The sequence below is a fragment of the Varroa jacobsoni genome, unplaced genomic scaffold (genome assembly GCF_002532875.2).
Source record: "Varroa jacobsoni isolate VJ856 unplaced genomic scaffold, vjacob_1.0 scaffold_1018, whole genome shotgun sequence".
Lineage (NCBI taxonomy): Eukaryota > Metazoa > Arthropoda > Arachnida > Mesostigmata > Varroidae > Varroa > Varroa jacobsoni.
The window spans coordinates 30,240-54,414 of NW_019213920.1; the positions used below are offsets into that span (position 1 = coordinate 30,240).

Here is a 24,175-nt window from a genome sequence, read left to right on the forward strand (position 1 = left end):
AAACTATTCAGTAATCATGGTGAGTTCTATTCGGTAAGACAGTGGGTCTTCATTTGCCAAGGGTTACGTATATTTGCTCAAGACGTACTACAATATGTGTCAGAAAGCGTATGGTATCCTGCGTTGCACTCATTATATAGTTCTACTAAGAGCTGGGGATGAGTAATGCCCATCGACCTAAAATAGGAACATTACGTTGTGCTTGATCTAAAGATTATCCCACCGCTGTAAGGCTTTACTGTCTTATATACGTATATTTTTTTCTCATAAAAAAATATGTATTTTCTCGTACAGTATCACTTACATTACAATATCTATGTTTCTTAATTTATTTATAGTATGTAAGTTTATGGAGCTGTAAGCTGTTGAAATTACTTACAAAGGTCCTCCATCTAAGACTAGCTTTAAGCAATCGAAATACGAAGTATATGATACTGTTTTATTGAACAAGCTCCATCAAGCTTCCAACTGAGCCGGCTTTTGTGTTTCTATCTTCTATTGACATTATTGTTCAGGTGGTTCATTACACTATACGTGCTATCTACTTGAACCGAGCGTTGCTTCTCCATCGATCTTATCACGTAACTATGAAAGTACTGTCGACACTTCGCAATGGAGTTAACGCTTCACTCTCCTTAAGCTGGTTGCAAGCACTGCCTGATAGGATAGGCGGCACCTCCTCTGGAAGCCCCGGAGGAGAAGAGGAGATTGACTCTTCGCCTTCATCATCGTTTGAGTCGACGCCGCCCTACAATCTGAGACAGAGAAAGCCTGGTACAACCTGAATGTTTTTTATTAATTAAAATTATTTAGTTGTCGCTTTATTTCTACATTACTGAATCTTTCAAATGACTATAATATGTTGAACTGCTAACTACGTAGATTAGAAAGCGTATCTGATACAGTGGAGTACTCCGAGGAGAATATTAAACAACTAGTAATAGTTTCTTAATCGATGCCATCTATTCCGTCCATTGCAGGCCAACGGTCATCGCGTGTGTCGCGTATTGATTCTATAAAGCGGCAACTCCAGGCAGAGAAAGAGTCTCGTCTATGTGTCATTTGTAGTGACCGCCGGCGCAGTGTTGTTGTTCTTCCGTGCCGACACTTTTCCTTTTGTGGTCCATGTATTAATCAGTCAGTAAGATACTACGATCATTGTCCTGTTTGCCGCACAACCATTGAAGAGGTCGTCCCTGTCTATCAATAGCTTGACTACGCCCAGCAGCTACACTACCAATGTAATGCTATCTATTTTGTCTAGACATAATAGGAAAAAGAGGAACAATCATTTTCACTAATTGATATTTTGATACTCGTGATGACAGATGATTGTTTTAGCAGAGAGAAGATATATATAAGAACGCGCGTCAGTAATTAGTGGCATTGGATCTGTGACCGTCGTGATCGTCCGGCATCTTTGTTGTCGTGTGAATGGCAAGAATTCGTTAGTAAATAGCTCCTGCAATCAGTATTTGAGAGATTTCTAGCATTATACAATTCTATACTTGTACAGTAAAACGATCTTCATTCTCAGAAAGCGTCACTCTCTTAAGAAAAACGAGTTCCCTCGGGTTGACCTAAATTTTGTTTTCAAATTTAACTACTGCAGCAGTATTTTTATAAATATTGGCACAATCTTTTCCATGATGGTGGGATAGCGGTGAACGTCGTGATGTACAATGCTTCTACAACGATAAAATGCTTAAATAATGTTTATAATGGTCGAAGAAAGAGAAACGCGTATGTTGGGCTAAGCACTTGCTACTATATATATATACATATAGAAGACGTTCACTGTTATCTTTTAACACGCGTCCTGCTAATAATAGAGGTATATCCATGGAGACAAGTACGAGTAATTAAGATAAATTATAGATGTTAGAAAGACCTTTTACGTCGAGCTAGATTTATTCTCACGCCATCACACTGCTAAACATCGATAAGAGATTTTTCCGTTGAATTCAATCTGCTAAATATGCTAACCATTGTAATAGATAGGGTTGACTAGGTGGCCGCGAGAATATCGTAAATTCTGGGTTTGAATATACCCTGAATGGCGAAAATAGGTGATCGGTAAACAGGATCAGAGTGTTCGAGGCTACTGAAAGTTTTTATGTAACATCTGATTATTATCGTTCAGGTCTAAACAGGATGCTGCTTGAAAATGAATTTTAGCATAAGCACCAACTAGAGAAATAGCTGCGTTGGATATTTCTATCTAAGTAAGGCACTGCAGTAGTACCTACCCTTTTCGTAGGTTACTTAGTATTATTCCGCTCTAGCAGTCAACGAGTGGAAATCCGAAATTTGAGTGAAGACCTCGAGCAAGGAACTCAAGCTAGTGCGAATGCTATCATGTATTCGTTTTCGGCCTTTTTAAGATTAATAATAGCTTTATGAACGTTTTAGTGTGAGTGTATGTTATCTGTCTGTGTGGTTGTCGCGATAGTAGTTGGATCTTAACAGCGTACTAGCCGAATTAGAGCGTTCGTTGTCTGCCTCTGAGACACGAGTACGCTAGATAAGGTAATGGTCGAAACACACATTTGTAAAAGCGAATAAGTTGAGTGAAACGATGTGCCTGAGTGTCTTCGGTTGTAAATTCATTCTATCCTATATGAGTACAAGTGATGAGAACGGCTGCATAGACCGTGAATATATCTTTGCTATTGTACGCTTCGTATGCAGGGCTAATACCTTTCACACCACTTCCTAGGTACTTTTCTTTTCCTACAGTCAAGCGAAAGTGTGTTCAACGAGCGGCATTGTGCTACCATGTTCTCTCATATATCCAAATTCAAAGCATGGATTTATTTGTCTTTAGAGCAGCGAAAGAACAAACTTTCATTATATATATAAAAATGTTGTCCTACGTTAGGTTCGACGTACGTTGTATGGGAGAAGGATCGATACATGTCGACAGCGTAACGTACAATGTAAAAATAAGAGTTGTATAATAGTACTGCACGTTATGCTAACAGACATTACCTCTAGCTTGGGTTATTTAAGTCTATGAAACATACGCACACACGTACATTCTAAGATTGCATTCATTTTAGAGACGTTTCCGATTATCTGGCCGTTGATAGATGCGAGAGTCAGCTCAGGCGACTAAGTAGAAGCCGATTACTAGCCACTAGTTGACCAATTGTCGCACTACCGGACGAGATTGAGGAAATATTAAACATCAGCAGAGGCGATAAAAAAATACCCTGCTGCATTCAGGGACTCAGTCATATCAAAGATCCGCTTTGTGATGACTCCATAACATTTTCTCTAAACGCATAGTGTCTTTTGTTTAGCTTCGATTCAGTGGTGTGTGCATTTGCTGTTACCCGTATGCTAAGAATGGCTTTATGTGAAAATTCAGTTCACTGCCGAATGATGCCATGATCAACCTTAATGTGCTCGTAGAGCAAACGTTTACGTTTGAGACAATAAAGGTCGGTTCCCGATTCGCCGCGTGTAAGTATTGCAATCCTGTTTAAACAGATAAATCCACTGTAATCAGGCAAGCGATGTTGTTTATTGTGATAGATAGCGTTATTTCAATTGCTGCGTACACCTATTTTGTTACGGCGACAAACAAAGTATCGACTGGGCTAAATTCACTTGTCAACTAAATGTGGCACAGAAAGCGAGCCACCCAAATACAGCGGTCTACGATACGTAGTAACGGAAATGACTTTTTATTCCCTGGAAATAGAAGCACTTAATTTAACGTTATCTACGTTTTAAATTAAATTGATTAATCTGATTTCAGATGTGGCAAGGGTAATCTAACGCCACTGAAACGCAGCGGAGTTCAGAGAAAACTCTAGGTATGCGTGCCTCTCAGAAATATTTTATGCCGATTATAACGATTAGGTAAGCAGTTAGGAGACTGAACACGTTTGGCCAACGACACAAGCCATCCTATAAAGGACCATAGAAAATTCTGGATAAGAAGGTTGAAATAAATCATTTTAGAGCGTTCTGCATTAAATAAACGTTGAATTGCCAAAAACGCTGTAGAGAAATAAGTTACTTTACAAACACTAAGCAAGTTCGTGGGAAGTGCGGTTACTGTTAGATTTTGCAAATTTCGAATAACGACTTTGATAAATCCAGCTTTTCTGTATTGCAGAAAATATGTCTCTTCAGCAGAGATAATGTGAAGCAAGTAAGGCTGTATCGTTCTAGGTCAGTTTTAGTCATATTCCGTGTAGTCGGTCGCACAACGGACGGCGACATATAGTCGTCTCATTACCGATAAGAGCACAGAATAGGCGGTTTTATTCTGTCAGTGTAAGTACAAGTGGCCCCCTGGCGAGCGCGCTAGCTTACTCTCCTCAGACCCAGCCAAAAAAAACGCTGTAGAAAACAGCACGTTATTAGATAGCTGTTGCATTGTATCCTGTACCTTATTGCGTTTATCATTTTACTGAATAGCTGCGATGCTTTACCCGCATATGCGAGAGCCATCGGCCAACACCCGTCAAATGTTTATTCAAAAACTATTTAGCTGAAAAATATTTAGCAAAAAAGATAAATATCCACACAGTCCGTGTACTTGGGCAATTCGATTTGTCGATGGGTTTGTTTACGTCTGCTAAATGCGTTAGTCAAATGCAGGAGCGCCTGCAAATGCTCACGTGGGTAGAACAGTAGCGCAACTATATCATCTGTCTGATTTCTATTGCAATGATAGAACGTAGATTCCCTCGGAAATAATCGTGTAATAATCTCAAAACAGTTTACCATAAAGAATAAAAAGACAGTTTTATATAGATATGTCATGTCGGTGGTCGCCCAACAACAGACTCTTTATTACCTTCGTATGACGCAACGCCAATACTTGTCGCTCAAGCTAACAACGGTTGCGGTAAAAGTGTAACTACACACAAACACGCTGCATAATCGTCATTCACGCCATAGCCATGCCGAGACTCGCTTGGCTAAATGTTTTTATTCTGACTACAAGCAGGTCATCGGCAGTGCTATGCCAATGCGTAGAAACTCGGTGGTGACTAGCGCATATTTACTATCATTAGTATTACTATTATTAGTTAAACTTTGTCTTATGGGCCGACATCCTCTAACGTTACTTACTTAACTATTGCCAATTATCCGAACTAGTAATTAACTGAAGCAAGCTACCTCGTGAAGTAACCTAGGCGTCCTTCCATTGGGAAACGAAAATATCCTATTGGCATTTTGTCTACAATTGCTACAAAATGAACGATTAGAATGGGTTTCGGGAGGCTTTCAATGGCTTTGCTCTCGTTTGCTCGATGAGGATCCCGAGTTTTTCATTTTGGCAATCGATTATTATGAACGTCCGCGTAATAATATTCATGATCGTAACAAAGTAGTGTGACTCTTAGCTTAACGACATCGCTAGTTGACCAGCGTTCCTCGTTTGAGTGAAGGGACGTACGCATATCTTCTAGCATTTCCAATCAGTCGGTGCATATATATATATATATAGTTTACTTTCTTTTGCCTTTAAATTTTCTGCTGGTAAAAGTCGTTATGGTTCCTTGCAAGAAGCAGGGAATATTTTGTCCATACAAGTAATTACTGTGCCTCCAAAAAACAAAAAGAAAGAATAAGCATATATAGACAAAGTTGGTCTTTCTTGTTATCTTTCCATGTGTGACACGACACTTCATCTGGTCCATTCGCACATTTATTGGTCCTTCGTGGTATGAGTGTGTTTTTGCATCTTTTTCCCTTTGAAATGCATTACAAGCAGCAAATATGCAGTAGATAAAATGATTATATAAGCTACAGGATCATGCACTGACGAGATTAAAATGAGGATGCACATTACGACCACTGAGAGCATCAGAAATTTTACAATCCTTTCTGTTTTTCAGGCTTCTCTCTATAGCGGTAAAGATCCCCGATCGGTTAGAATTTGTGCCTGTTTGTGCTCGTTCGCTCTAACCCTCGAGTGTCTTTAGCTTGTCTCAGTATATATGTACACTAATTCAGGTGGCTATTTGTCGTCACGTGGGGTAGGTGAGCACGACAAATAGGCTCAATAATGCTACTTATATTCGGAGGTTGGCAGTTAGTTACACTCCGTTTCGTATCGTTCGTTCTCTCAGGGCTCGCAGCCGGGACCAGCCCCGCTACGAAATTCGATTTAATGTTGACTAAAAGCTCTAGGCCTATTAGTTCATCCATGAATGTTTCAACCATTTATGTCGGGGCCCCCGTGTAGCCCCAGTTATGGCCGTGCATACTGGTCTCTACAGCAGTGTCACTTACGCAATGCTTTTGTTTTGCATTCTTAATTGATAGTAGCGTTATTAATCGGTTTTTTTAATTCGTGATCGTGTTCGGGGACCGTTGGAAGCGGCTGCTAGTCCATTTTGTTCCAGACCATTTGTATGTTGGCTAACAAATGCAGTTCCATTGTCATGCTCTCTGACTCTGACAAATGTTCGGATCTGGTCGTCTGCAGGCGTCATCCGCTCCTTTGCCTCATTCTGTCTGTGATTTTCGGTAACTTCAACGTCTGCATCGTGAAGCACACCTGGATGGCAATAACCATTTACAAAAATATTTTTATAGTCCGTAGATCCGTTGATATGATTAAAGACATATTTCGTTCCGTTACCGTTGCTCTTGCCGTTTTTCACTTCACGTAGGCTAACGGCAGTAGAAGATATCGAGTTGCTGCAAGGGCCCTTTGTTAGGTAAGCATTCTTGTAAAAGTCGGCAAACAAGAACCAAAACATGATCGCATGGAAGCCAATCCACCACATGAAACCGCGCGGATAGTCGCAGTCGGGTCGAAATAAAAGCTGGAAAGAATGTACAAAGATAGCAATAAACTGCACCATCTGAAACGATGTCATATACTGTTTCCACCAGAGGTACTTATGCATGTGGGGACCTATGGCGGCAAGTCCATAGTAGAAATACATTAAAACGTGAACTAGCGAATTAACAAAGGCGAAAAATGTCGAGTGTCCTCCGGGGGTAAACTTCACTCCCCACCAAACAGACATTGGCATCATTCCATGGTGAATAACATGCAGGGTTGAAATGTGTGAAAATTTCTTTCGGAGCACGAAGAAAATTGTGTCGGTAAACTCGATAAACTTAGAAACGAAATACCACCACGCAAGATGTGTCATCTGAAAAAACAGAAAATGCATAATGGCGATGTTAGGCGACAAGGCTGATTTGACCGTTCTTGACAAAAGACAGAATACGCCGATTGGGCAATGCCAAGATCCTAGATTCGTCTATGGTAAGTTAGTTATTTGTTGCTCAGGGGTACTGCATTTAATAGAAGCGATCGTTACATACAAACTCAAATAGTCTTCATGCTTATAACTTAACAGCAACCTTCAAGTTTTTCATAAGAAGCATTCTTCATGCTAAGTAACATCAAGTATCTAGTAAAAGACACTTAGAATAATAATTCTCGCTTAGAAAGTAAACCAAGGAAAGGTTGAACCAATATTAGTAGCTCACTAAGATTGCTTCCTTTGTGTCGCTGTAGTCGACTGGTTGGCAATACCAGTTATAACTTCCGAACCAGCCGTACACGCCGAGGAGACCAAATATTAGAGCTGACACAAGAACCATGAAGAAGTTGTAGGTCACCATAAGCCAACGGATATTCATGGGCTCCCGATCCTTCATTAATCGGGGACCTACGACCTGAAATTATATAGAATCATCGACCATAACATACTACGTTATGTCATTTTAGCAATGACTACAGCTTCATGATTGTCTAAAGGGTGTTGACAATAGATTCAATAACAAGGTAAGACTTGATAGCCCAGCATAAGCGATTGACACCGCTAATTTAATCGTGATTATTTATCATGTAACAGATATACTTTTCACCTTTTCGTGCACGAGAGGACAATGTGTCATACTTAAAAACGGTTAATGAATTCTCTTGTAACTACCATGCATGTGGAATTATTCTCTTACGTCTATACACCTATTAGTATGATCCCTGCCAAAAACTAGTTTATTTTTCCTTAAAAATGTGTACAATTTTCGTATTAGTGGATAGTCCGTGCAAACTGTGCCACTTTTGAACTGAACATGTTCTTATAATTAAACCGAGGAGACGTTATTAATAACTAAATCGATACCATCAGCATACAATGCGAAACGGAAATCACTATATCGTTAACGTTCTTTGCTTTCACAATCGCTATCGCCGACATTTGGCAACCTAAAAGTCATCGTATCAGGCTATCCACTGAAAAATAATTTATAGACTACTTGATTTAGCAAGTTTGCCGTAAAATGTAATCTAAAAAAGTAGTGAAGGCTGAGATATAGGCAGATGCTACTTCTAGTATGTCGGTTTGAGTTCTGTTGTACGAAGTAATAAGGAAACAAAGTTGAATTTAAAGCAAGCTTTATTAACCATTAAATAGGTACGCCTTGACACAATTACAGGTGCCTGCTGTCGGCCAAACAGTTAAGCAAGTCAGAATGATAACCTTCGCAGCATTCCGTTAAAAGACACGCTAGATCAAATTAAGTGTCACCATAGCATGCTCTTTCGTGAGTAGGCCCAAAATTGGTCCACATCTTTGACCGACAATACTGCGTACTTCAGCGCACTCTTGATGCGAAACCTTAGTCTTTTAAAGCACGATGCTGAGTCCTAGCTAACACCAAAAAAAATCTAAATAACTCGAATTCTTAATTACATATTTATTTTGGATAGCTTGTTGTGCTAGGAATTTTTTTTCGAAACGAGTTCCTATTATGCAATAGGCAAAAGAAGCATTGCAGGAATTATGAATCTCAAAAGATCCAAGTGTATAAACGCACTAATTGATAAGAAACATTCTGGTATATAATACTCTAATCACTGGCCGACAAGAAACTTCATATGTGACACTTCCTGATGATTTCTCAATCAGACATAGCATTATTTTGTATTACTTATCATATTATAAAATAAAACATACTGCTCCAAATGATCATGGTAAAACGTACTTTGACGAAATACGCGTAGAAAAGGCATATTCCCAGTGTGGGCCAGGGTGAATCCATTAGTGGCCATGATGAAGTCCGAGGATCTGCAAAATATATAAGGACTTATGCGATGCTCTGAATACATATTGATTCAAAAATCAGGGCTAAGAAGACAAGACAGCAATATCGAAACTCTATTCATTATTTAAGTAAAATAATATTAAAACAAATAAAGATGTTTTTCACCCTGCCATATGGTGAGTACTCCAAGCAACTGCGAGTTTCAACAATATAGCCTATCAGAAGTTTTTTCCAAACGCAGGTTACGAATTTTCTAATCTAAAACCTAAATGCGGCCATTGATTAAATCACTTGAATTCGACTGCCTTAGTAAGCCCAAGCGGAGAAAGCATTACAGTAAACAGAAGGGGCTATGGATTCATGCCTGCCAAAATGGGTCACTGTAACAATGAATTCAAATGTCGAGTACATAGATAGCCTCAAAAAGAGCAAGTAGATATTAGAAGAAAAACATTATAAGTGAACTGGAGAATACTGAAAAGATAAGAAATTTTGATATCACTACTCATGGGTCGCGATAGATGGATGGATGGATGGATGAGTCCGAGCGAAAAAGTAAGGATAATCAATTTTTATATTGACACAACAATGAAACAGCAGCAAATAATCGACAACTAGTTCAATTAATCAATGTCTAAAATCTTTGTTTTCCAAAAACATCATGCTTTATGTTCTGCTTGGTCGTTTACTAGTTATAGTTTACCCCTTAATAGGATATGATACTGTCGAGTTCAGCACATTTCAAAAGCACCTTTTCTGAAAATGATGGAAGGTACGATAGATGATTGAAGAGAGGTCTCGCGAAAGGAGACCGTGCATTACCAACTGATAAACACTACCGAATTTTTCAAAGTTTGTGGCAAAAATGCTTTTTCACTTTACATAACAACGTTGGTGCTGCTCTGGATTTTTCAACGTATGTATGTACCATTTTAAGTTTTATTGAGAGGTAAAACGTTTGTAGTCGGAAGTTTTACCTCTTAAGGAGCAGCATGCTGCAAGAAACAGAATATGCGAATGAAAAAACGATAACCATTTATCTGACTGAGTGTTATCAAGCTGATCGAGTAGCCAAATCACTTACATAGGCATTTGAAAGTTTTATATCCAATAGTACTTCGTGTGGTAAACCTTGATTATTACTTAAAATACCGAATACTGAAACTGCCAAAGACTGAAATACGTAGAAAATACGAAATACTGAACATTTTTTTCGCCCGTCATATGGTTCTCTGTTTACTGACTATGGCTTCACAAGCTTGCAAGCAAATTGACTTGGATTAGACGTTGGTTGTTTTTGCAGTAGTCATTGTCTGTTTACGCGATATCAAACGCTTTATCTAAAGCGGGTGCTTTTTTCAAGTTCAAAAGTGCTTCTTTCCTTGAAGATTTTTTTATCTGTAGTACGGTATCTTTAGTGCCGAAGATTACCATTATCTATAAACTTGATTAGCTAGTCATTTTTTACTTGAGTATATATATTTCAACAAGTGCGTCTTAAAGCTTTGCATACCTAGTGAGCAGTCTTTCGCTCGGTCTATTGTCTTATTAGTGTTTATAACTTTGTTGTTATGATCGAAGCTTGATAGCTACTTTTCAACCTAAAAGTACGCAATGAGTGTTTAATGGTTATTGCAATTATGAGAAATATCACTAAATTATGACAATATATGAAATCTATATGACCTAGGAAAAAGGCTTTGATCTAAAAATGGATAACAAAGGCGCTAAGCGCTAAAATACCCTCATCATTTACGATCCAGAAACTCAAAAATGTCTACATTCCGAACCACCCCATTTTTCAATTTCCTTCAGTTTTTTTTTATCCTTACATTAAAAAGCATGTATACGCATTCTAAAAGACGCGTTTGAAATTTGCTAACCGACACAACATGGCTGAGCTATGCAAAATTGAAAACGATAGATTTATTATGTCACGGCATATGCAGGTATACTTTTTACTTCAAAAAGATTTTCGAAAGCCCTCATAATAGTCTAAAGACGAAAATAATGAACAGTACATAACACATAAAGTTTAAAGAAGGTCCAGCCAAACACAGAAATAAGCCCTTTTTGGTAAATGCTATTTTATTACTCAAGCTTGGCAGTCTTCTGAAGCCTATACATTTTCCCAGCATAGCCTCATCTTGTTAATCTGTCCAAATGATAGTTGGCAATTTAACCTGCGAAATGAGCGTTTAGAGATGTGATGACTTCCTTATTCGATGCAAATCTTCGCTCCCTGAGCAAAAACAGTAAAAGGTTTCTGAGGGCCAGATCTGATAAATATAGTAGGTGATCAATCAACTAAGGCATCGATTCGTAAAGTGTAAGAACGTGCCTTATCTTGGCGAAACAATAATTTCGGTGTCTTAAATGCGGTCGTCTCTTCTTTGAGTTTGTCAGATAATGATACCTAATATGATCCCGTCATTGGGGAAGTCCTATGATTCTAAATGAAAAAACGAGTAGTTATCGCAGGGTTAGCTTTTGCATCCCTAAATCTTGACTCACTATTTAATAAACACGTTCTTTCGAGTTAGTTCCTTCGATCTTTAGCCTTAGTTTGACGGACGCCTCAATATTCATATTTTTTTTTTATATTTACAGAAATATTAACTTCATCATGAAATATCAACATGTTCACAAATATTACTCAATACATGCAATTATATTACTACAATGTTTTTAGGAGTAACTCTATTGTAATTTTGAGGCTGCAGAGCTGGAAATTTGCGGATCACACGATATATATATATATATATATGTTTTCTTTCAGAATGTGATTAATTAAGAATATGCTGGAACAAAATTAACTTTTGAGCAAGGAAAATTAGTTCTAAAATGCAAGTGGAGGTACAGAAATGCACCATGAAAAACAGGGATATAAATAAGCAAAAAGACTAGGTCATAGATAGCTTTATATAGATTCACCGACGCGACCTACATTTAGTTGAATAAGAGAAAAATTTGAAATTAATCAAACTAACTCTGGATGTTCATAAATAAGATTCCGAAGGATCAAAAGCATTAACGAGCTTAGAACTAGAACTTGATAGCAGAATATTCTAAAAATCTGTAAAACAATCAAATGATATAACTACTTTAAAAGTTTCCATCTTATAACACATTCGGGAGGAGTTTGATGAATTTTATTTCCAACAGGACGGAGCATACGGGCATTATCATCGTAATGTCAGAGCACATTTTGATAAAAATCTTTAAAACAGCGTTTCATCAACCGTGACAAGAGCTCAATAAATGAGATCCACATAGTTCTTCTTAGTATTATTAATACAGATGGGCAATCACGCTAATTACTAACATTTCGTCCATCTGCTATTAAATAGGACCCTAATGATTGGTTTTAGGCTTGCTTTCTTCTTTTTGTCAGGACCCTTCGTAGTTGTTGCAAGCAAAAGGAGAATACAATGTTTTTCAGACCCTCACAACAGGATCAGGGCTATATTTATAATCCAGGAAAACTGACTCCACCCATCGACAACAATACGAAAGGCAAAGGACAAGATCTCACGAAGCAGAGCTTCCTATGTAAACTTACCTAGGTAAACAAGGTCCCATCTCGACCTTTTTCTAGTTTTTTCATTTTAATGATTGCTAACGAAAATGTGGAACAGGTCGAGAATTATCTTAGGAATAATTTACCCAACATGAAACGGATCAGCCATGTAAAGCCACGTTTGCCGGTTGTACCGGAAGTAAAGTTCAAAACATTTACTTTGCGATCACTTGCTGAGTGGTCCCTAAATTGAGAATTTTAAGATACTGGCATAACGAACTTGTTAATTCAAATTACGATAGATGTAAATTCAACACGGTTTTATTGATGTGAGATAAATCCGTCCGTTTTTTTCTTAATTAACTCATTTCTTAATGTTTCCATTATGAAAAACACCACCTGAACCAAATAAAGTAAATTCAAATATGGCTCAGGAGTTCAATCGCGGAAAAACAGTAAATACGTTGAGAAATTCTCAAGTATGATAAGAGGGGCTATGCGTAGATATACTGTAAAAAAAAGAGTTTTTTTTTTTAATGGTTGTATAAATCTGATTCGCTATATATATATATATATATATATATATATATATATAGCGAAAAAATGGAAGAACTGTTGGAAGTCAGCTGCGAGGACTAGCAAGGCTAAATTAACAAAACACGTAAATTGAAAACAGTTCATCGTGGCGACCGAATCAATAATACCACACATTTCAATATGGGAACTAATATCCAATACAATACCGATAAGAATACATACATGCTATCAATCACGCAACATCACAACACGTTATTCTTAATTTTAGCGATTCCAACGAAAATGTTTCGAATGCTCAAATTAGCATGGCTATTGCTTAACAAATAAAAGACTTCCGAGTTATCAATTTGCTCTAAAATCATGCGTTCCTGATGACGTCCAGCATATTGAAGTTTGTATATATATATATGAAATATAATATCTAGATTACCAAATTTAGTTCCAAGTCTTCAACGTATTTATTGCCGTTCAAAAGCTACATTGTTCTAATCTCCAAATTTCAAAATATGTAGGTTGATTCTCATTGTTTAACTTAGATCACTATGCGCCTCAAAAAATGGGCCTCCCTTATAAAAATCAAGTCAAACAGGAATTTAAAAAAAACCAGCGACTTTTATGCGTTTATCAGTTCTTATGTGGCATGCCACTTGGGGGTGCATACGGAATCTTTCTCGGGACTCTCGCTCTTGTATATTCTTGTGATAGACCTCAAAAATGGCTTACCAGGAAGTGCAAATCAAAAATGTTATACGGATAACTTAAACCGATTTCGACCGATCGACAACTTTCGAGGCTACGCAGCTCTTGTAAATACTAATTGAAGTGGTTACTGTATCATAAAAATGTGTTCATCTCAGTGCTGAAGTGGGCAGTCTTGTGCAATGGTTAGAACAAAGCAATGAATATATTATGGATAACAAAAGAGTTAAACGCGAAGTTCAGATGCTTCTCAGCTGACAGTGGTCACAACCCTTGACACCGAACTTTACGTCACTGAAATAGCATGTTACTATTTCCCTGATTTGTCCCACAATTTTCAACTAGTTTACTGCTTAACATATTTGTTGTAGCTCATTTATTTGTAGAAAAACTTCTTGATTCTAAATTTCCCCTAGAATCCGGAAGGAAGGCACATCCTTCGTAAAAACACGTATCACCTATATAAGAAGGATAAATAGGTTTATACAGAATTGGGAAGCCGTGTAACGTTCAAAGAAAACTAATCATTCTCCATTGGGTTGCTCGTACCAGTATCTCAATAATACGTTTTCGAGAGGAGTTACGTTCCTTATCTAGAAGACAGGTACCACTCGCATAAAGGTTCTCAAAACAAGCAATAATATTGTCTGCTCACTCAATAATCGTGATACATAGGTAATACTGTACCAGCTGTTTTAATAAAGGAGTACTTGAATTGAATTGACAAGCAACTACAATAATTATAAAATATATACGTTTGAATTATGTTCTACCAATTTAAGTGTTTGGCAAGACTGTTAAAAGAAGTGTCCGATTTGTCCGTAAGCCGCTTGTTCCAAGTTTAATAGAAATATAAAATTCCTTTGTGACTTCCCTATATAAATCGATAGAATTTGCACTTCCATATTTGTTAATAAAGTTGATATACAAACGCTCAGTGAATGAAGTCATTGCGATATGAAAAGAAAAATGCGACAGGAGATCAAAAACTAAGACAAAAACTACCGACAGTGCTCTTATATCAAAATGCGATTTTTACGCAATTTTACGTAAAATTTGGGAAGAGAAGAGACGTTTGATCGACCGTATAGGTAAACTACAAGCAACACTTAGCATATATAGGAGGACGGAACACTTAGGTTTTTTGAAGAACTAGACTAAGAACATTGAAATATCATTGCTATTTTTTCGAGCTGAATTGGAAAAAAATATATACTGTTGGCGCCATCATTAGCTTGAAGCATTGCTTTCATGGTAGAACTTTATTTTTCATAACAGCATATATAGAAAAAATTAAGTACGCTATACTGCCTTTCTGGCATCACTGTGTTTTGCACAATCTGTGGTTCCGTACAAATATTCGACACTAATTGATATAATACTTTTTAACAAGTAACTAACAAGCAAAAGCTTGTAATGAAAATAAGGAAAATTATTACCTAGCCATACAGTAAGTTTTGTTCAAATTTTCGAGAATAGTCGACTCCATGTGAGTACCGTAAATGCGAGCTCGAGGATGTCGTTTATAATCGATCACATAACCCTTGGCAGTAATATAGATAGACCTTGCAGGTCGTCGATTTTTGTCTAAGTACGTGTTTTTATAATGGCAAATATTAAAACAGTGTCATTTACCCAACTAATGAAAGAAACTAAGGGAAGCGGATGGTAAGTAAGTACTTTCATCTATACGTCTATACTATCTTTGTCTCATGTATCTGTCTATACAACTGTCCCTCCGTCCTTCTGCCGTTAGGTCCGGTGGCACGATAGTGTAATGATTTGGCTCATTCCGTTGCACGTCACGACGAAAGATCATCAGCTTGGTAATAGCAGACGCGTGATTATCATCAACATTTACGACATGCACGTCGAACCAGCGCACAACTATTGTTAAGCCGGCTCGAATATTGACTTTGTATATCCGGACTGCGTATAGCCAAAAACACATGCGAAATGTTGAACAGTCAGTTAATTAGTGCAGTCACCGACTCCTGTAAATATATATTACAAATAAAGCTAATAATAGATTAATTTAATCGTAACTTCTTCAGTTCTGAAACAGCACCATTAGAGGTATATATGGGCGTTATTTTAGCGTTTATTAGATTCCTACAAACTAAATAAAGAAACATAAACATCCGTGAGGTTTAGAGATTTATTCATGGATTACTGAACTTTTAATTAAAATATACTTAAATGAGAACCGGTAATTTTGGTAGAGAGCCATCATCATAAACCATTAATTGCAACTAGTCTGAGTTTGTTTTCACCGACCGGTGTTGATTTTTGGTATATTCTTTTTTGCACTGCACTTTCACTTCATTTTGAGTGTATTTAAAGATTTTTGTAGAATTAGCTCCGTAGAAATAGTGGTATTGGGAGTTAAGTGAGCTGACAGATTAGGTACTTATATTTCGGAATGAGGTGAAATCTAGAACTCCTTCCAGCGCTTCGCAAGTACGACTTGCTATAATCCAGCAGGTTCAAATTAGGGTCGTTCGGCGACCTCATGTACTCATGCCAGAAGATGCTTGTACTATTAGGAAGCCAACCTTGCACCTATTGACCTCTAAAAGCCGAGGCATTTTTCTGTTAAAAAAGTGTGATCTTGCGTCAGATGCTCTCACAGTTGTACAACAATTTGTGAAACAGTGGCTAAACGTTTTTCGTATCGCGCTAGCTGTTCTGAAAGAAGTATGATAACATGATGTTTCCCTCAGCGAATATGAACTTTCGCCGAAAATTATCTCTTGCCCACAGAAGACACATCCTTTAGATTTTGAATAAGCAGTGATCATTTGTGCGATTCATTTTTGCATTGAAAAAAATAATATTGAAAAAAATCGAAGACTACCTACCGCTTCATTCTCGAGAGAATTGATATTTTATTTTTATTGTCCTCAGAGAGCATTCGTCTAACTTAATACGTGACACGTACTTGAAATCTCCGTGAATAATTTGTACTATCGTATCCTCACTCACATAAAATTTGTTCACTAACTCTCTTATCAAAACAAAGGGATAATCGGAAATGTACTTTTAAACGAAAATGATAAACGCTAAATTCGTACTGTTTTTTGTTGTGCTGCGCTCAGATCTACTTCTGCTGCAGCCGCACGCCTATTTACGATTTGACGTGACTTAAAAAATCCATAGTTCCCGTAGAGATTCGTCTAACACATATAGCTAAAATAATTCGATTGATCAACGACTCGCCATTGTTAGCTATGGCGAATTTATGACGCTTTCGTTTCGTACAAAGAGTAGCGGATGAACGCATGGTTTTTGAGGCAAACAGCCCGCCAAAGTTCGTCCCAACATAGGCGCCGTATCCTGCATATGGACTGTAGTCGGCCGAAGCTGTTCGGACTTTGTTTGACTAGATCGCAAATAGTATGCAGCAACAGAAGAAGCAGACTCCAGCACAAGGCTTTATTAAGTGCATAACCAATCAACAACAGTGCGAATTTTTTGTAGGCTAATCAACGTCAATGAAAATAGCATTTCTGTCTTCATTAACGAATAAGTTTAATGGGACGATGGCTACCACTCCACAAATTCCTATCCAAGGCCTCAGGTACACGTCATATGTAAGGAAAGTCAGCTATGCTTTCAGAGTCCAATAAAGCAAAGATTTGATCGGTGTTCTTTGTTTTTCGACGGTTTTAAATGAGGCAGCAAACCGTGTTTAATTTTTCTTCGACAGAAGATCGCCTTTCCCGATACAAAATTTGCTGATTGTTCACAACGACCCCATGTACACATTATATCATGAAAGTCACACACATGATCCCTGAGACCGCTAATGTATCGAGACTAAATGTTGTTTGTTTCTCAGTTCTCGGAATAATTTGTCTTCAGTTGTTTTCTGATTAGGAATTATTTCTCTCCAAAGTGAACTTCAGAAACGCTTTGTGGCCGCAAAAACGAACGTGGCTAGTTTCGAGTGCCGTGTTCAACGAAGGAGACGTCATGTCACCGTGCTTTTTTTTCCCGAAGATGAAACAACCACCTAAAGAGGTAATCTGTATGCTCTACAAATTGGTATACGAATTTGGATACTCGAAGTGTCTAAACGAAAGCCTAACGTTATCCGGGGAAGTGGTGGACCGGTTCGTACCAGCCGGTTGGTGTAAAATCGACTGCTTGAGAACCTGAGCATGTTCTGGAATCAGCACAATTGTTCATCGTACTGATCAGATTTGAGCCCGCTGAATCCCTCTGAATGAAGCTTTATTGAGCGAGAGTCTAACAAATCGGCACATGACAACGTCGATTTGCTCATTCGTGCGTTTATCGAAAAGACATTGATATCTTTGTAAAGGGAACGTTTGGAATGAGTTTATAAGCGTTTATGAGTGGCTGAGGCCCTAATGGATATGGAAAAGTTAACATTCAATAAACACGACCATCAAGGTCGATACTTTTAGCCGTTTTTGCTTTGATGTAGTGTAGTAAAATAAACTTCTTTTCCTATAAAAAAAAATAATAATTGTGGAGTAAACCTTTCATGTGCAATTTTCGATAATAGGGTAGATGGCGCCTGCTTGGCCAAGCATGACTTGAAAGCTGAGAACGCCTTAAAGGTTAACATTTCAGAAAAAATTCGCTGTATTTCGCAACTTTATTACAATGAAGCGCAAATGCTGCCCAGACCTATAACGCATAAAATGAGTGCTTTTGCGTGTCTATTGTCAAGGTGCGTTATCGTAGGAAATTCGAAAACACAAAGGTTCGATTGCTTTCGTTCTAAGGATTTCGATGTTGAAGGCATGCCTAGTTAAAGAGGTCAACCAAATACGCTAGAAGTTGATGAACTCATTGCATTGAGCAAGAGCGATATGAAAGTAACCATGACATCGTCAAAGAACAAGACAATCACCATCAAAGAGTTATTATGCATTTGAAAGATTGAGTACAAAGAGAAACTCGACGTTTGGGCACCACAAGAACTGACGCAAAAATATCTTTACAAAACTCTACAAAAATGCAACGAAATCAAACTACTTTTAAAGCGGTTGACCACGAATGATAGGAAAAGTGGATCACGTGCGATAGTAATGTGCAAAACAGATCGTGGCCAGTGCAAGCAACAGCTTTGCAACCTGTGGCAAAGCCCAAACGGGTGTTAAGGAAAGAGATGCTATGTGTTTGGTAGAATTCGAAAGGAATCGTGCATTGCGATTTGCTGCCGCATAATAAAGCGACTGATTCGGACCTCTACTGTCAAGAACTGGCCAGATTGTCACTCAATACTACACGTTATGCTCTTTTGTATAAATTTATATTTGGCTTCGAACTATGCTACAATCTTGTTACTGGCATAATAGAGAGATCTGATCATAAAATTTGATACCTGTGTCTTTTTTGTTATAACACACGAAAACGTATTTACATATATTTCCTCCATAGATTACAGCAGACAAACGGAAAAGCAGCTGAAAGCCCCATTGCCTATTATTTACAGATACAAAAATATACTACTTAGCAGGGACTAAGCGAAAGACGTGTAGTTTGAAGGTTAGAGTAGTAAACTTCACGCCGTTCATTGGCTGCCACTTCCTTCAAGAGGGAAAAACAATCAGGCTCGCGGTAGTGCTTTGGCGATTCTATAGGCAACGGCAGCTGCTACTGCTCCCGTCGACACTATGTGAGCACTGGCTAGTTGCGCGCCCAAAGTGAGAGCCCTGCACTTTCCAAGTTGCGCGCTGTAGACTGTTTCAAAACTAATCTTGTCCGAGCGACCAATGCAAAGTGTGACTCCATTAACCAAATGAAACCGTTCCTTTAGTATATAATTTGATGTATTCGGTAGATTTTATGCCTGCTTCCCCACCCAGTTATCACTTACCACCTCCGCTAAGTGTTTTGTTGTACACGTCTCGCGCCTCGTGTAGCCACTTCACCATAACTTCGAAGTCCATCGTCAGATTGATGGAAGTGATCCTTCACAGTTTACGTTTTTCACTTGAAATTGTTTCACGGATTGCACAAAACCACTGAAATAACAACAACTAAATATGTGGCCGTTAATATTTTCGAACTGAGAACATGCTCCATTTAACGAAATCAGTTGACTAGCCAACTGATGATGGAAAACAGTCCAAATGAAATGATAAAGGTGGTAGCCAACTAACCTACTGCTTAGAGTTCGCGGGATTCGTTGCCAACTTGGCTTAATAGCACCGCAATTGAAATAATTCTGCTTTTGAGTGTCCTGTATTGTCGTTATACTTTGTTGACGTTGCTGGCCGCTCGCTATTTCTATTGTGTTTCTTGTCGTTGTTGATGTTGCTGTTACTCTGACAGCGCTGCTGAGTGCACGACACTTGTCGATCAATTACCGCTTACAACGCTTAATACAATCATACCCTTAAACAATCTAGCTTGTAGTCCTCGTACTGATCATCCTATTTGATAGGCAAAACGACATTAGCGCAGTCAACGATGGCTACAGTAGTAACAATTGCAGTAGAAACAAATATCACCACGGATTAACCAAGCCCTAGCCTCTGTTGCCTCCGATGAATCTTTTGTACTTTCAACTATTACCTGGTCACAAATGTTTTAACTGATGTCGTAGCCTTTCATGTAAAACGCCTAGGCTAGCAAACGGATTGGCACCACTTAAGTAGTAGCAGCAGCAGCAGCAGCACTCTAGTTGACTTCTCCAGTCCAGGACGAGCGCCAGCCTGCCCAGCCTCCACCACTGCGGTCACAGTCGCTTCTGATGGAACAACTACAGCAGTAACGTAACAAACAGACACAGAAATGGACAAGGGACCACTCGGCTAAGCGAAAGACCGACCGAAAACAACAACAACAACAATCACGATCACCACCACGACAAAGAAGAGACTAAGGAGAAGCAACCACCTAAAGTAAAAGCAAGTTTCAAACCTTCGTTCATCCACCAACCTACAGCAGTGGCTGCCAGCTTAGCCAGCAGCTAGCTGGCTATCCTAGCCGAACCAGTAGGAGGGAAGGAGAAAGAAGCAGGAGCGGTGAACCTGAACGGCGCGGGCGGCGGCTAAATGATGATTCTGGCCTAGCGATGATCCTGCTGGATTGACCGACCAGCGTACTCACAGGGCGATCCATGTTTCCCAATTTCAATAATAGGCAGGTAGGCAGAAAGTGGCACATTTATGTCGACCGAAGGGCTAAGTAAACCTTCAAATTACGAAAGAACACATGCATATGCTTTAGAATACTAGTCGTATCGGTATTGATCGCATAGCCATTCGTCTTAGAGTTCGCTAGAAGACACAAAGGCCCGGTATCCTTTACATCTAGTTTGCCCATACACGTATTCCTCAAGGTAATCATTTCTGACTGTTCGGAAATAACTGAAGACTTAAAGGTAAATAATGCTCTTCTACGACCTTGTTTATTTAGTCGTCTCGTTGTCCAGCCGGCCGAAGGCTGAGTTTTCAGAAAGATCATTAAAATTCTTTGACATTATATCTTAAATAAGTCATCCAAGATAATATTTTCTTTTGTTATAACCTTTATTTACTTCTCTCCGTCTAGACATGTAAACCATTTGGTAAATTTTAAATATACAATTTTATCATAACTAAATGGTACAAACAGATACGAAAAATACTAAGCCAAGTGTAAATCATATTGAAACGAAACTTTTACTAACGCTTTACAACAGCTGTACCTAATATACGTTGTAGTATTAGAATGCCTATCAAAATCCCACTCGACTCCAAACGCCTACCTATTAATTAAAATAACTACGTTCAATAAAGATTACTGCTTGCAGTCAAATAAAAATCATTCACTTTAACCTTCTGGTGTGTGCTTAATCTTCGGCATGATTAGCACGGGATGAATCCAATTTGTAAATGAATATGATTTACGGGTCGGACTGAACAGTGACCTGAAACATTAACCGTAAGATAGCACGTTCATATATCAAATCTTTCACATACTTTAAGACTAGCCTGACACTATTTATCGAAAAGTAAAACGTTTCCTTTAAAATTAAGTTTCAAGTAAAAAGAAGAGGAGATTGTTCACAGAGAAGTTTCTAGACGAATCAAATATTTTCATTGACAAATAAATTTTACGAGTTCTATGTACCACCATTGGAAAACTAACTTCTATTTGTGAATGCAAGTAAGGCCAAATCATGTTGTATTAACCCGAAGCATTCAAAAATTTGTTCATTATGAAAGGAAGAGACCACTGCCAAAAAAAGCTCACACCTTCGGGGTAGTTTCCTGGACAACTGAAAAAAAAAACATGTGGCCATGTCAATACAGAAAGCTTTTGTCGTAGCCGTCGTCCTTGAGCAAGCAAACATATGTTGATATGTGTGAAGCACACTAACTAAGCGAAGACAAGCATATGTGTATACATATTTCAACTAATTTATTTGTGGATGCAGCGCCATATTAGTATATATCCGTGTAGTGAATATATTGTATATACGAAATATCTCTTCATAAACTTAAGCTGTGTAGGTTAGCGGGACTTGTCCATTGGATGCAGTCCCGGCGGATCCATTTGAAAGATCCTATGGCAACATCTTAGCACCGTACAATCAATCATCGCAATCTAACGAAAAAGGCCGAACTAAACTGCTCAATTTCTTTGGAAAACTTATCGAAAAACGTTCATTCAAGAACTGTTCGAATATAGCTTTCTACAAGTGGCCACAAGTGTAAGTAAATCAAGTTGGACATTGAAGCTCATTCAACAATACAGTGTCATCATCACAATCAATCAGTCATCACGCGGCTCTGCAAAAAATTTAGCTTTTTAATCAACACAACGCTGAAAGGATTATGCTTTAACGCTCAAAAGCAGTGCATCTAGTATACAGCAAAGGGTTCGCTTTCAAAAACAATCCTACTGACCTAATTAAATTTTGCCACACTTTCAGCGTTATGAAAACACAACACAAATATTTATTGTTGTTTAATATTGTTTATAAGAATATACATTCAGCATCAAATTATTCGCCGCATTATCATTAGTTCATTGTTGAAATTGTTCTATATTCGCACCTATAGTTACGGCAATATCCTTTGGGACACGGCTTACATACATGGCCATCGTATGCTATAATGAATCTTTGTCATAACAGTAATAAAACTAATCGACAACAACAGTAATATATTCCAATGATAACAGTAGTGTCGGCGACGAGGGCTAATTAAAAGAATTTTTTTTTTGTCTTGAATCCAGTATTCTTTGGACATGAAGTATGCATTTATACTACCAGCTATTCATAAAAATGGTAAAAATCATAATAGATATGATTGTTGTGTAGACAATAAAGTAGGAACGTACGATGATTTGGTCTGAATGTCTATTTTTATATATTTTATCTCAGAGAGGAGAGTATCAATCGTCGATTGCTCCTCGCTTCCACTCAGTACGCTTGTCGTATTGACTTCTCTCATCGCGCCTCGTTTTGTTGGTGGGGTTGTGGTATGTTCCGTTTTTCTACCGTTCAGTTTTGTATTCACGGATTTATTCAATTATATTAACTATAATTACCTGCTTTGTAATATCTTATAATAATAATAATAATAACCATCATCATCATCATCACCACCAATGTACTTCTTCGACTACTAATTCAAATGTACATGTACAACAGTCGCGCGCACAAAAAGACAGACATACACACACACACACACACAAACACACACACACACACACACGCACACACGTGATATAATACATGCCATGCACAAATTAGCGACGTCCATCTGCCCTCATCAGCCTTTACTTGTCAGTGTATATCTTTTTTGTTGTAAAAGCTGAAACCTCTCAGCACTGATACCCCCCGCAATGGGCAATGATGCCTGTGAAACGGTGGGAACAGTTTTCAATACAGTACACGGAGCGAATATAGTGATATTTATCGTGGTCAAACATGACTGGTCAAATGGTGAGCTGAAATCAAGAACTCAAATAATTAAAAAAATAATTTTTCTTGAGTCTTAGCTGGGAATTGAATCCGGGACCTGATAGTCATGAGTTCGGAATTCGACTTACCCTGCCATCAAGGCAGTTATATATATATATATATATATATATATATATATATATCAAGATCATGAATATGACATTGTAGAGTTGTGTAGACGCTCAATAAAACAGTTCCATTGGTATGTTCATTTGAAAAGATGGGCCAAAAAATTTTTGCTTTAACATGTTCGTTATAATGCATATAATAACTTTGTATTTCCATGCCTCTAAAGACGATTCAGTTGAACTGATTGTATATATTTGATTGTTTTAATAATAATAATTATATCGTTCTTGTAACAATAAACGAGATTATTTGTAATTAAAATAATTATTTTATAATCGTAATATTAATATTTTACTACTAATATTGTTGTTCTT

General features: G+C 38.0%; 2 protein-coding genes and 2 long non-coding RNA genes across 22 annotated transcripts in view; 2 read left to right on the forward strand and 2 right to left on the reverse strand.

Moving 5' to 3' along the window:
• Positions 1 to 3,679, forward strand: part of LOC111265838 (uncharacterized) — a 9,806-nt gene extending 6,127 nt beyond the window's left edge. For all 3 annotated transcript variants that reach the window (XM_086970658.1, XM_022842799.2, XM_086970659.1), the window contains exons 5-6: positions 516 to 774; positions 981 to 3,679. In XM_086970658.1, coding sequence (XP_086826784.1) covers positions 516 to 774; positions 981 to 1,210 — 489 coding nt within the window. In that variant the 3' untranslated portion in view covers positions 1,211 to 3,679. The remainder of the gene's footprint in view (positions 1 to 515; positions 775 to 980) is intronic.
• Positions 3,680 to 4,763: 1,084 nt separating this feature from the next.
• LOC111265836 (very long chain fatty acid elongase 7) overlaps positions 4,764 to 24,175 on the reverse strand; it is a 22,616-nt gene continuing 3,204 nt past the window's right edge. For 3 of the 17 annotated variants that reach the window (XM_086970663.1, XM_086970664.1, XM_086970660.1), the window contains 6 exons: positions 20,717 to 21,689; positions 19,936 to 20,537; positions 19,650 to 19,797; positions 8,980 to 9,062; positions 7,480 to 7,668; positions 4,764 to 7,136 (listed from right to left, as the gene is read on the reverse strand). In XM_086970663.1, the coding sequence (XP_086826789.1) occupies positions 6,303 to 7,136; positions 7,480 to 7,668; positions 8,980 to 9,062; positions 19,650 to 19,722 (1,179 nt within the window). In that variant the 5' untranslated portion in view covers positions 19,723 to 19,797; positions 19,936 to 20,537; positions 20,717 to 21,689 and the 3' untranslated portion in view covers positions 4,764 to 6,302. Of the gene's footprint in view, positions 7,137 to 7,479; positions 7,669 to 8,979; positions 9,063 to 15,025; positions 15,790 to 16,869; positions 17,034 to 19,649; positions 19,813 to 19,935; positions 20,538 to 20,698; positions 23,839 to 24,175 lie in introns of those variants that run through there. The other 14 variants (XM_086970661.1, XM_086970666.1, XM_086970670.1 and 11 more) reach the window with 14 other exon arrangements.
• Positions 15,026 to 16,863, reverse strand: LOC147752760 (uncharacterized). The gene is made up of 3 exons (XR_015313211.1): positions 16,657 to 16,863; positions 16,206 to 16,367; positions 15,026 to 15,724 (listed from the first exon to the last, which is right to left on the reverse strand). It is a non-coding gene; the product is annotated as an uncharacterized LOC147752760 (long non-coding RNA).
• Positions 17,173 to 19,151, forward strand: LOC111265839 (uncharacterized). Its single transcript, XR_002683703.2, has 2 exons — positions 17,173 to 17,375; positions 17,694 to 19,151. It is a non-coding gene; the product is annotated as an uncharacterized LOC111265839 (long non-coding RNA).